The sequence below is a fragment of the Botryllus schlosseri genome, chromosome 8, assembly GCF_051294905.1.
Source record: "Botryllus schlosseri isolate E-star chromosome 8, Bs_hap1, whole genome shotgun sequence".
In the NCBI taxonomy this organism is placed as follows: Eukaryota; Metazoa; Chordata; class Ascidiacea; order Stolidobranchia; family Styelidae; genus Botryllus; species Botryllus schlosseri.
The window spans coordinates 4,125,222-4,139,188 of NC_137243.1; the positions used below are offsets into that span (position 1 = coordinate 4,125,222).

Below are 13,967 nucleotides of genomic sequence, written 5' to 3' on the forward strand. Positions count from 1 at the left end.
AGAGTGAAGTAATCCAATCCAGGCAATCAATCAAGTAATCCAGGCCTCGGGACAGTTTGTTGCACCCTCAATTGGAGCTGATGATCATTTTTCTTCGGGTAGTGGCACTTGGCAGCATGACAGAATGATCAATAACTTGTAATATAGGTGTAGAGGTCTAAATATTTTGAATTGTTCAACTGAGAAGCCATACAATAGCATAGGATGTTTAACATATATATAGTATGTAGTACATGGCATGAATTCCTAACACATCAACGTACTGGCACTGGCAGTCATTGTCTCTAGGCTTAAAAATATCAGTATCCTATATATATTGCAATCGATATCAATCATCAAAATGCTGCAATGATTACCAACTACCACTACAATACAACTATAGTATAGTATACTTACTATCCACACCTAACTTGATGCTGCAATAAATATCACGCAGTCAATGTCCTGCAATGTCGAATTTTGTGTCATAAAATCATAGTTGACTACCAAATAACGGCTACAATGTCGATCATTTTGACGCAAGGAGTTTACATAGTTCATGAATCGAAGACATCAAACATATTTGAATCCTTGCGCATTTCCCTGACACTTGCGTTTTATATAAAACGTTTACAGCCCGAAAACGATAATATACTGTATCCGAAATACGGCTACGTTAACGACGGATTTCTGCGTAATTCTGACGATATCATTCTATATGCTTTGTACAGGATTGGCATCTAGCATAGGTGAATCTCTGATGACTTCTACAACAAATTTCCGAAACGTTTACAACCAGAAATCAACAGTACAATATGCGATATTTAGCACTGAAGCAGGTGCGCGAGAAAGTAGCTTGCTAACCAATTTGTGGTTGCTATGCGACCTAGTCACGTGATCGAAGTCCTGCAAAAGGCCTATTTCAAGTTATCGTCGTATTCGCAAGTTTGTGATGTACGATAGAAATAAAATCGATGATTGGTTATTTTGAGAGCTTATCGTTACTTGCAATGCGGCTTCCGATACTCTCTCTCACACAGGTACAGGGACAACATCAGTGGGTTGACTTTATGAGATAATCAACTCTCGGCCGTAAGCTTACAGGATTTGTCGTTATTACTTCCCAACTCAGATCGCGTATACTAAAAAACACAAAGAAAAGGTGACGATATGTATTGATTGTCATAATGGTATATAGCGACACAGGCATATTGTGCGGATTGCTTGTAAAAGCTTAAATAAAGCGTTCTTAAATTGGCGGACCATCGACTGACGGGCCGGAACTTCCAGGCGCGGATACGGGTGAAGATCCTGGATCCGAGGGAGGTCCGTCATAATTTGGATTCATAGGGGCTGGCGCCGCTTCCAAATAAGCATATTCAAATTCGAACGTAGGAGCTTCGGCCATTTCAGAGTAGGATATTTCGCCGTCTCCTGAAGCCGAAGCACTTTCTCCCACCGCTGCTTGTACACAAAACCCTGTAACACACAAATATGAAGCAATCATACGCAATGAACATTACAGACTTCTAGTTCAAATCATAGTGTCCTATATGGTGTCGACACAAGCAAATGTCACGGCTCAGTGAAATTGTATCACGTCACAATTTCCATTTGGCTACAGGCAATTTGACGGTCATTTTAGACCGGCTTGCCGAGCATTAAATTTGGTAAAACGGGTATCAATCGAAAGCTGACTCTGCACTGATGACGAAAATATAAATTTTATTCCGCTTGCGGCCCTGGAACCCCCACAACCAGCCTCGAATTTTTCATTGTTATGGAGGTTGGCATTGGGACGCAACAATGCTTTTTGGACCTTTTTCTCTTGAGCTACACTCTCGTTTCGCCAGACAGCATTATTGCGTCATGAGCTTCTCTCTCGTTTCGCCAGACAGCATTGTTGCGTCCCAATGCCAATCTCCATAACAATGAAAAATTCGAGGCTGATTGTGGGGGTTCCAGGGCCACGAGCGGAATAAAATTTATATTTTCGTAAACAGTGCAGAGTCAGCTTTCGATTGATACCCGTTTTACCAAATTTAATGCTCGGCAAGCCGGTCAAAATTGACCGTCTAATTGCCTGTAGCCAAATGGAAATTGTGACGTGATACAATTTCACTGAGCCGTGACATTTGCTTGTGTCGACATCATATAGGACACTATGTTCAAATCTACCATTGGTTCTCTAGACCAGTGCTCTTCAACCGGGGTTGTCGTACACCCTAGGGTGTACCAGAATTTTCAAAGGGTGTTACCACTAGGATGGGGTGTACAGGGGTATACCAGATCCACATTATGATGAACCGATGATACGATGACTATAGCTATCACAAAAATACGCCAGTTTATGCTTCAAAACAGAATGACTGGATGTGTAATATCGTACAATGTGATGTCATAAGCAAATGTTTCTAATCATTCAACCATAGTGTCCTATAGGACACTATGATTCAACCTTTGGTAATGGACTTATTACTTCCTTTTCGAGTAGAGCAGGGTGGAGTTAGCATGTGTTCAGCTTGCGATATCTGTCTGATGATTCTCGAGGAAACCACCGCTAAATCTCGGACATTTTGAATTTGTGCTTCCTGCTGCCAGCTTATGAATAGTGCAGAATACATAGCCTACTTACGCAGCCACGGGGTCGAGTTTGCGAACCACTGCGTTAGATGGTGGTCCAGTAACCTCGAGCCCTTATTCGTATTATCATTTACTATACGTTGCAGCCTTGCTCAAATGTCCATCCTTATTTCGGCTACGTCCGGGGTGCTCAACCTGCGGACGTACGGCCTCATTCAGCCGCATAACCATAATTTTGCGATCTTCTACACATATTTAAATTAGCGTGTGTTTGCGGCCGTCATTATGTAACCAATTGTTGCTGGTTCTAGTCTCGGCTCTGACATGTTTCTATGTGTCGGAGGTTTATCTAGGCTCCTCGTCGCCGACCCCCTGTTAACGTAGCGTCTTTAAAAGCCCAGAAGAAGAGTTAACCGAGCTTCAAAGTCAGCAGCAAAGTCCTGAAAGTGGACGCACGTTAGCGAGAGAGAATGGAGAATGGGAGTGCGCGTGCAAGCAAAAGTCGTCCTCATTACCCAAAGCAAAAATACTAAACTTTAGGAAATGCACTGTCGTGGCGCACAAATTCTAAACAGGCGATTATCACCACTGTCATTGATGTGTAATAAAATATTATTAATAACAATACAAACAATCCTGGTGGAATGCCAAGAAATAACAACATGCAACTAAGTGATTAATAGGAACCGCAAGATGCATCATCATTAATATTGTACCCAATATTTTCGAAAACACCCTCCATCAGCTCTACGGGTTAATCTGATCACGTGAGATGAGAATTTATAAATTTTTGACAATAATATGTGAAACTACCAACATTTTCGATGACATCCATTCAAGAGGCAAAATTTTCGCGCTCTGCGCGACTACACACATAATTCTAGTGTCTTTTTTTGACATTTATAGCCTACTCACGATTTTGGTACATAAATTATATATTGTAAGCCTGCTGGGATGTTTTGCTTCTACAGTAAAAAAATTTGCACATTGCATATCTCAAGAAATAAGTGCAGGCACAGAACACCACAAGGGCTCTCCGTGGTGTTAAGTTCCCAGTATCAAATTTCATATGAGCATTTGTCGTCCATGCGCCATGGCGAATCCCCGTTGGAATCCGGACGTATTGTATATGTAATCAAAATACGGCTTTCGGCGTTATCGGTGTATTATACGGTCAGGGGTGTACGAGTTGTGAGAAAATGTTAAAAGGGTGTACCACAACGAAAAAGGTTGAAGAGCACTGCTCTAGACGATAAGTCCAAGTTTCGACTAGAACAGAGGTCTCAAACTCAAATGTGCTCGCGGGTTATTTTCTAGTTTCTAATGACGCCGCGGGCCGCAGCATCAATAATAAGGATATTCAATGTATAATTTGCAAGTAGGCCTTATTTGACGGGACCCTGCAGACAGGCATTCCACGAACATCGTGGAAATGTCATTGCCGATTGCATTATTCACGCTTGACACGGAAAAAATCACAGTTTCAAATATTTGAATAAAATTGTTTTTGTGCCGGGCATAATTTTCTTAATTAATGAGTTATAGACATCATACGAGAGTTTGCATCGTGACATCGTAAAACTGTCGGGTTATAATATTGCAGGTAGTGGATCGCAGGTAGTGAACGTGTTACAATTTTATGTAGAATATTTTGAAATATACTGAAGATTAATCTGATATCGGAGCATATGAGCGGGGTAGCCTAATCCTGGTTTTGATAAAGTCGTTATAAGTATAAGCTATTGTTATTGTCATTGCCAACGTCAAATTAAATCAGCGTTAGATTTTGCCGTCGATTATTATCGGAACATATCAATAACAACTTAAAAAGAATCATTATTGAGCCATAGTAATAGCATTGCTTCTTAATCTTTTTGGCGATCGTACCCCTTGTGCCTCCAATGAAATTTCTCGTAGTCCCTGTCTATTTTCAACACAATTTCTGATTGTACCTATATTAAAATCTGAAAGCCCATTCGAATAAAACCGAGCGTAGAGCGAAGACTCTTTTCCAGTTGAATTAAATTGGCCAAGAACATATTCCACTGCATATAGGCCTAATTCCACAATTCATCTCGCACACCCTGATGTGGTGCTTCGTACCCTGATAGGGTCTACGGACCCTGGTTAAGAACTCCTGAAATAGAAATGTCCAATCGGAGAATAATTCGTTGGTGTTACAGCTGTAGAGCGTAATGCTCTCGCCGCCGATGATAACATCGATAAAGAGAACAAGCAACATCCAAGATGTAACCAACTATTAGTCACGGGGGTCATAGAATGCCAATGGTTGCCCTACTGACCTGATTAGATAGCTATATACCAGTGTTGGGATGACTCGAGTCATGACTTGACTCGAGTCAGACTCGAGTCACCTTTTTCGTATGACTTGACTTGACTCGAGTCACTTTGCTAAAATGACTTGACTTGACTTGACTCGGCGCATCGGAAATGTGGATTGACTCGTGACTCGGCGCAAAATTCACGAGTCAATTTCAAGTCATCAAGTAATCGGTTTCGATAAAAATCACTGTACCTTGCATATGTTCGGATTGTTCGCAAAACGCTGAGGTAACCCGTGAGAGCGACCAATCATTCAATGGTCGTGCTTTCTACTGAGCCTCCATTGTTCTCTCACTAATAAATTGACCGCAAACGAAGTGATCGAAGCTTGCAGCTTACGTTGTCGTAAACTAGTATAGTAAAGTAATTAAATAGCAACATGTCCATTCATGTTCTCTGTTCTCTGTTCTTACCTCAACCAAACCTCTTGTGGTATTGAAATTGGTTCTATACCAATACCGAGAAAACCATTACCGAGAATGGACATTACCGAGAATGCCATTACCGAGAATGGACATTACCGAGAATGGACATTACCGAGAATGGTCATTACCGAGAATAGACACCACCGAGAATGGACATTACCGAGAATGGCCAATGTCAAGAATATAGCTTATACTGGGACTGACGTTGTCGAGAAATTTATACCTGAGCATCGATACCGAATGTGACAACGCCGTGATGCACTCACACGACCTGTGCATATGCATAACATGCCTGCATTTCATATATTGCATTCTCGGTAATGTCCATTCTCGGTGGTGTCCATTCTCGGCAATGTCCATTCTCTGTGGTGTCCATTCTCGGTGGTGTCCATTCTCGGTAATGGCATTCTCGGTAAAGGTTTTCTCGGTATTGACCGGACACCATTGAAATTGAATTCGAATAGTTTATATAGTCCTGAACCATTGGTGCAAGCAGGAATTGTATCACATCATTTTGTAAATGGGTAATGTATTGCATCTTATCAATTCGTTTTTTAATTCTCTATTTTGACCGGTAACAATAAACTGAGGCTATGCAATTACGTACGTAGTTAAGCAGTTCTACGTATATGTGACCGATACAGCGCCTTCTTGCGTTTATATTTAACTCTATATTCGTTCATCGGTTCAGAATCAATGACCACTCAATCTGTATGTCAGAAAGCTAGCAAGATGCAATGACGTAATCATGCCTCATACTTCGACAAGACAACTTGACTTGAATTGTGACTTGACTCGTGACTTGACTTGACTTGACTCGACTTGACTCGAGTCACCTCCAAAAATCGAGTGACTTGACTTGACTCGCGTCACCTTCGAAAATCGATTGACTTGACTTGACTCGAGTCAAAATGTGCAATGACTCGAAATGACTCGTGACTCGAAGGTAGTGACTTGATCCCAACACTGCTATATACTCTATGCAACGCAAGCTACGACCTTTTGATATATTACTATTCCCATTACAGTTTCATAGATTGTTGCGTCCGTAGGATTAACAAGTCACCGTTCCAAGTCGCAAGTCCTTCTCTGATTTTATCGTTTGACCCGACTCGGCTCGAGTCATTTTTATTTAATTACCCAGTCAATCCGAAATAGAGTAAAAGAGTTAATAATAAATCACAATTTTCAGTCACGAATCATCAACTGGTCATGTTTTATCGTCATGAACTAGAAATGTGACGTAATAGCTGATCTTCAACCAGTGATGAGCGGATAGTGCTTTTCGAGACTCCGAATCCCTTCGACAACTTTAGTGTCTGAGGAAAACTGCCTCCGACTCCGAAGTGCTCAATCCCAGACTCTGAGATACTCCGATGAATCTCGTCAAGTATCCGAAACAGTGGCAAGCATGGTAGATGGTACACATGGTGTATGTGATAATATGGTTGGCCCCGTAGTTGTTACTCTCCGGTCCCCAATTGCAGTGCAGATTGCTGATTTTTATGCACTTGGCAATCATTTTTGCATGTTACCCGTCATATTACAACTTTAAAAGGTGTCAACTGTCTGTGTTTTGGTTTGTAATCATAATCAATAGTGTATTCTGGTCAGAGCTATCCAAAGATATCGGATACAAAAGTTACAATACTCCGAAATTCTCCGAAAAAATATCTGTAGTGAACTCCGACTCCGCTCCGACTGTCACAAAATCCACTCCGACTCCGCTCCGATGCTCATCACTGTCTTCAACCACATGGTAGCTTTTAAAGGTGATGTGATAGTGAAGTTTATTGAGATGTCAGTTATTTTCATAGTAGTTTTAGGGTGGAATGTAAGTTCTTATATCTATCAAAGATATATCGCACTTGAATATATTGTTGAATACTTGAAATTACAAAATGTCGTCGCGGGCCGCACAAAATGCTCTCGCGGGCCGCGTGTTTGAGACCTCTGGACTAGAACAATGTCAAGAACTTTGTGTTATATAAGAGCTTTTCCGATTACCTTTCGCCATTGAAAGTTGTCGAATTCGAGCCATCGATATCTTCTCATAATTGAAATACGCAACAGCCGGGTCCAAACAAGTCCCCGCTAGCGCCGAGGTTGCTGCGCAACAAACGTTTGCTAAAACGAATATTGCGACGAAACAGAACTCACCGGAAATAACTCACGATTGGCTACTTTGTCTGCGATTTCGTTCCATAGCGCGTTGTACTCTTCGAGAGTCGTCATGCTCCAGACTCTTGCTACTTCCTCGGCTGCGAATGAAAATCCACTGTGTATCGGTCAAAACATTGTCTAGTGGGGAAAGTTCATGATGTATGGGCTGGACATGTCCCCGCTTGAGTTGGATAACAGGGAGATTTTCAGCTTTTCCAAATTTCATTAAAATTTAATAACCCAGTTTTGTTTTCTTTCAAATTAAACTACAATTAGAATTATAGCTACATTATTTTTTTGTTTTCAAATTTGATTATAATTACAATTATAGCCACATAGTTTTTTACAAATTAGATTAAACTAGAAATACCTAATATACAAAACTTCACGTCAAGTTAGATTTCATTCTCATAAGCACAAGTATGGCAAATGTCTGTATATCGAGCTTGACCCGTTGCTGTCCTGTATAGCATTTTCAGGAAAACCAGACATTAGATTAGAATTAAAATAGAGCATAGAGCATTGAAAAGGAACAGTGCACATTTAATGTATTGCACAGGAAAGGGATGCCGGGCGATCAAAGGAATCGTCGTTGGTACTCGAGTAGAAGCCGACGTACCGCCGTGAATATTTACGAGAGTAGGCTACTTGTAAAAGTAACGAATTTCAATTGATTAAAAACGGAAGTATTCGTGGCCCTGTTGTGTATAAGTGGAAGTAGAATGAAATCCTAGTAAGCAGCACAAGTTTGTGAAACCTACTTGAGGAAGTTACTTCGATCTTTGGTGATATATGAGGTTATTTCAAAAGTTATAAAGTCAGGTGCCGCAAGCTCAAATGTCGGGTCCGAAACTTGGTCGATTTATTGCACCTTGCACCATTCATCATTTAATTTACTTCAACTCAGAAGGAAAATGGAGACGCCGGGGATTGAACCCGGGACCTCACACATGCGAAGCGTGCGCTCTACCACTGAGCTACGTCCCCCACGACGAGGATGGGATTCGAACCCACGCGTGCAGAGCACAATGGATTAGCAGTCCATCGCCTTAACCACTCGGCCACCTCGTCGCACGGTATCTCCCTCCGGCATTTGACTAATTCCTCATTGACCGCATAGAGTTCTAATGTATACCATAAGATTTCAATAATCCATCAGTAAAACGTGATTCTATTTTTCCTTGCAATTCAACGGGGGTATGTGACGGGCTGCTTTTTCGGTGTGCTCAAGTATATGTAGCCTGTATTACATATTCCATAGGTTACGTTTTTGGAATGCTTTCATTTCTACTTCACATTTGTTTAATGGTATCTTCTATTACTTTTCATTCAGTGTGCGTGCCTTCTTTTTACATCGCCTAGGCGGGTAGGTGTCTAATTTCAAACACTACTCCAAGTCATTTGGACACCTTCCTATCTTTTCATCGTATCGCAATCTTGTGGAGCATTGATCTGATAAAATTGTTAATACTGAACTGAACTGAAAGTGCTTAATTCTTAGACCCTATATTTTATAAAATATAAAGTGTGTTTGGCCCACTTTAATGATTGAAATCATAATAACTGAGCGAAACAGCCCTGTATCAGGGAAACTGATGTCTTTTTGAAAATCGCACCGATCTGTATAGCGTCACTTGTCCGTTTTCAAATTAACACCGTGGAAATTTGAAAATAGCATCCTCCCATTATTTAATACAGACTTCTCGCCCAAATGTACTTTTTGAACTCAGCAACTGTTCAGGCCTTCATTTGGTTATCGCATAGAAACATTTCACAAATTTGATTAGAATTAGAATTAGAACAAAGAATCATTTCATAAATTAGATTAGCATTAGAGTACCGGCATTTCGCTCTAATTTGTCTAATTATGCTATCAAATTATCTAGTCGAAGTCTGGCCCCCGCAGTGTCAAATCAGATAATTGACTTTGGTTATCCATCGCTTCCCTGTTCATCATCACTTGAGCAATAAATTAGACTTACCCGATATCGCATTGCTGGTGTAGCGATCGTTTAGTGACGAAATAAACACTTCCGTAATTGACGCCATGTCGATTGCGGCTGAAATCCAATCAGTAAGTACTTCACTCATGCGTTGTTTAACTCGAACGCAGTGAAATTATACTTACTAACAGTCAAAGTTCCGGAAGCACACGCAGTTTGTAGCACCTTGATCGCTACATTTATGTAAGGCGTCAAGTCGAATGAGGCATCGCTTGTAAATTTTGGTGGGTAGGGAACTTCTACAAATTCCGAAATAGAGCAATGGTTTTATTGCTAATGACATACGTTACAAATGTATTACTGTCAACTTATTCTCATCTCGACATTGTTGGGATGACTCGAGTCACTTATTTCATATGACTTGACTTGACTCGAGTCACTTAGCTAAAATGACTTGACTTGACTTGGCGTATCAGAAATGTGGATTGACTCGTGACTCGGAGCAAAATTCATGAGTCAATTTCAAGCCATCAAGTAATCGGTGTCGATAAAAATCGCTCCATCTTGCATATGTTCCGATTGTTCGCGAAAAGCTGATATAACCCATGAGAGCAACCAATTATTCAATGATCGTGCGTTTTACTCGGCCTCCATCGTTCTCTCACAAATAAATTGACGGCAAATGAAGTGATCGAAGCTGACAGCGTACGTCGTCGTAAACTGACATAGTAAAGTAATTTAATAGCAAAATGTACATTTCTTACCTTAACCAAACCTCATGTTTTATTGAAATTCAATTCGAATATAGTTTATATAGTCCTCAAACATTGGCGCGGGCTCGAATTGTATCATATCAATTTGTAAATAGGTAATGTATTGCATCTTATCAATTCGTTTCTCTATTCTCTATTTTGGCTGGTAACTGAGGCTATGCAATTACGTATGTAGTTTAGCATCAGTTCGTTGTATAAGTGAGCGATACAGCGCCTTCATGCGTGTATATGTAACTCGATAATCGTTCGTCGGTTCAAAATCATTGACCACTCAACTTGTATTTCAGACAGCTAGCAAAATGCAATGAAGTAATCATGCCTCATACTTCGAAATGACAACTTGACTTGAATTGAGACTTGACTCGTGACTCGTGACTTGACTTGACTTGACTCGAGTCCCCTCCAAAAATCGAGTCACCTTCGAAAATCGATTGACTTGACTTGACTCGAGTCATAATGTGAAATGACTCGAAATGACTCGTGACTCGAAGGTAGTGACTTGATCCTAACACTGCATCTCGACCTACCTGATAATATCTCCTTCAGTTCCCCATCGACCAGCAAGTTCAGTAAGATATCACCACCTAATCACAGAAGCAAAAATGGCATTAACTATTTGATAAAATGCATCTCTGAGTGTTTTAACACGGCTATTTTCGTCCGTAAGGCCTTGTTTCACAAGTCGCTGCGAAACGGTATTCATATCGGAGAATACTTTCTTGTATAGAGCGAAATGAAAATATGTTCCTCATACTAACACATAAATACCATAGCTAGGATCTAGAATTCTAAAGCACTGTCAAAAACGCTTACTTTCCCGTCCCCGTAATATGTCGCTGAGCTTTGCGACTGCGACCAGCAAATCAATCTGCTCTCGGAAAGTCGCCGGTCGCATAAAAGCGTCCAGCATCGCCGAGTTGTTGCACAACTTTCCAAGACAAGCTTGGAATCTGTCCAACGCACGCGCCTCCTGCTCTTCGCTCAACAAGCCAAAGTTCCGTTTTCTGGCAAGTGCCGCCACGACCCCAGAAGTGACGAAATCACACTGCAAAACCAATATATCATTGCGCTACGCTTCAGGGAATAAGTAGCAGCAGATTTAAGCCACATGTAGGCTACAGTGCCGGGCTCTTTAGTATCTAGTGCCCCGAGACACTATATATGCCTGAATATCCGACCAATTTTACCTTGCTATCACTCTGCTCTACATTGATTTCCTGTTGAGCCTGGAGATTCAAATAACTGGCATTTGAGATGTTATGGCCCCGAACAAGCAAAGAAGACTTACTGTGATTGAATAGGGGGATTCGCCGTACCATTCTTTCAGCTGCAAAATGTAATTTGTTTTATTCATTGACCGAGGGCTGGATCCTGTTTAGAGTATCTCACCGACATCTCCACGCCATTCGTTATAGGCTGAAAATAAAACACAGAAAGCTATGGCAGCGGTTCAAGTGTGTCAGCCATGGCGCAAAGTCACATATGCTGTGCATTGTGCAGTATACACCAGGGGTGGGCAAACTGCGGCTTGCAAAGCCGTTTTGTGCGGCCCGTGAAAGGCTCGAGAAATGTATTAAAATGTTGATAAAATGCGTACTTAAAATCGAATTACTGCATGGACTCGATTAAACTTTTTCTTATTATATTTCACAACGATAATGATATGTAATATTCTTACTGTTTAAGATATCGTAAGACTCTCGGATCACGAGTGCAATTTTACACCACTCCAGCAAGTTTATTCTGCATTCGGAAAAACAGATTCGCGCTTGTGTTAGGTAGATTCGTTCTCTCTATGTGCAGAAGTCTTTAAATTTATAAAATCTATATATTTTAGTGGGAGAGTATTTGAAGCTAACATCTTTATGACTAGGGTTGTGTTTAACACAAAAATCAATTTAAAACATACATGTTTAAAACATGTTTTTTTTCTGAGCCATGACGTCGCGCATATTCAATTGTAACGTCACAGTGAACTGATTTTCACAATTGAATATATAGGGTAGATATAGCTCCTTTGACGAAATAGGCTTCCAACCACGGACCAAATATATTTTTAACCGGCACTACATCGTCATGCAGTATTTTTACGGCCGGGGTCATCATTATCAGAAGATTCATTGCGTACCAATGATCTATAAAGATTCTTTATCTACGTACTGTAGCTGTTGAACCGACTATTTCGAGGGTTCCGACCATCCCATATAGTAGACGTCCGCTATGTCAGATGGTAATCGTCGTCCGTAGGCTCATACAACATGTTTTTGGAAAGTATTTACACAATTATAGCACAATTATACATCTTGAAAAAACACAATTTTTTTAAAGACCTCTGTTTAAGACATGTTTTGAACAAAGTGTTTTAAACAACCATTTGTTTTAAATGCAACCCTACTTATGACGCTGTCAGCATTGCGTGTCCTGGAGTTCAACCAAAAGTAGAATCAGCAAATCTATAAAGAGATCACTGCTCACAGATTCTACTCTCCCTCCTGTGCAAAGAATCGGGACAACCGATTTTCGTCCCTAGATCTGAAAAATGGTTATTGAAGTTGACCAGCTTATGAAATCTCGCCAATGATTCTGACTCGTATACGATATCATCAAATCAATGTTTGAGTGGTTGGTTATTATTTCCGTATCCTCACTATATATAATTAAATACCAATATTGCGTTTTGATTTATAATCCCAATTTTATATATTGCGGCCCGCAAATGTATTGAGATATTGGCTGCGGCCCTCGAGCTAAAAAGTTTGCCCTTCCCTCGTATACATTGTACAGGATACCGTGTACCACAAAACGTAAAGCCCAGCATGAGCAGAATTACATGTTCTACCATGTCATGCTTGTTCTGTTCATTGTACTATAAACCAGCTATTGTTGTCAATACACACTAATCACTCACCCACGTTTCTATAGTGATGGCTGCCTGCAATGAATTGTATGCATTTGTCTAACATTCATCAAACACTCGGAAACAAACTTACTTTCGACTCAGGGCAGAATGATATAATGATCAGAATGCTGAGTACAGTAATCATTATGCAGTTACGCGCACAAATATATCCAACTGAAAAATGGAATTTAGAACTACAATCCGAGGGTAACTGACTCAAAAGGTTAGTTATTGATGAACGAATTATGCAATTGATGAACAACTGATGCCTCCCTCAAACGTATGCTTCCTAACCGCGTTTCTCAGGATGAAGGCCCTCGAAATCGACGCATGGGTCAGATATCAAGTTGAACAGCATCATTGCAAGCATCTTCGTGCGAGGAGGGCCTACCCGACTTATGCCTTATAAAATCATTGAAGAAAAACCGTAAATACGATGGAGACTTGTCTTCCAGTAGCGCTGCCGCGTGACTTGTGTTGAAGGTTAAGTCAATTTGCGATCATGATAATTATGTCCAACCGGATGCTGTGAATACATTTATGCAAACATAAATTATATGTCATCCGGGGTATGCCACAAGGAGCGTGCGTAATTTTGTCACGGTCGGACCCCGATAAAATGGGATAATCCAATTATTGACAATTATTGACATTGTGATTGGGTTAGTACGCGCAGTTCATCTGTCAAATTGTCACGTCACCTGAACTGACTAAAGTTATTGTGAACTTGATAAGGCTTCTGTATGGGGAAAATCGAGGAATCTCGAAGGAAAACATATTAAGTGTTCCAGCCGTCACTTGAATATTACTGAATATGCGAGGCGGTAAGCTTAGGTATACTGTAGTGTACTTTATGAGG

At 40.6% G+C, this 13,967-nt stretch overlaps 1 protein-coding gene and 2 non-coding genes across 4 annotated transcripts; all 3 read right to left on the reverse strand.

Moving 5' to 3' along the window:
* Positions 1–1,137: 1,137 nt before the first annotated feature.
* On the reverse strand, positions 1,138–13,477 carry LOC145444200 (uncharacterized). Of its 2 annotated transcripts, XM_080322132.1 has the most exons (12): positions 13,200–13,471; positions 13,118–13,141; positions 11,599–11,625; positions 11,498–11,536; positions 11,397–11,435; positions 11,023–11,254; positions 10,737–10,793; positions 9,622–9,735; positions 9,476–9,553; positions 7,505–7,591; positions 7,338–7,439; positions 1,138–1,458 (listed from the first exon to the last, which is right to left on the reverse strand). In XM_080322132.1, the coding sequence occupies exons 1-12, from the start codon at positions 13,251–13,253 to the stop codon at positions 1,229–1,231; spliced, it is 1,083 nt and encodes a 360-aa protein (XP_080178258.1). In that variant the 5' UTR covers positions 13,254–13,471; the 3' UTR covers positions 1,138–1,228. The 2 variants fall into 2 exon arrangements, with proteins under 2 accessions (XP_080178258.1, XP_080178259.1); XM_080322133.1 differs by lacking the exon at positions 10,737–10,793 and having other exon boundaries at positions 13,200–13,477.
* Positions 8,409–8,480, reverse strand: Trnaa-cgc (transfer RNA alanine (anticodon CGC)). Its single transcript has one exon. It is a non-coding gene; the product is annotated as a tRNA-Ala (tRNA).
* On the reverse strand, positions 8,483–8,564 carry Trnas-gcu (transfer RNA serine (anticodon GCU)). The gene has a single exon. It is a non-coding gene; the product is annotated as a tRNA-Ser (tRNA).
* Positions 13,478–13,967: the final 490 nt, after the last annotated feature.

Bases quoted from the DNA above. Each gene is read 5' to 3' on its own strand.
- LOC145444200 (XM_080322132.1), bottom strand. From the start codon at position 13,253: ATGATTACTGTACTCAGCATTCTGATCATTATATCATTCTGCCCTGAG. The intron at 9,736-10,736 runs GTAGGTCGAGAT...CGGAATTTGTAG, and splicing joins ACTGAAGGAGATATTATCAG to AAGTTCCCTACCCACCAAAA. The intron at 7,592-9,475 runs GTAAGTCTAATT...TTTCATTCGCAG, and splicing joins CACCAGCAATGCGATATCGG to CCGAGGAAGTAGCAAGAGTC.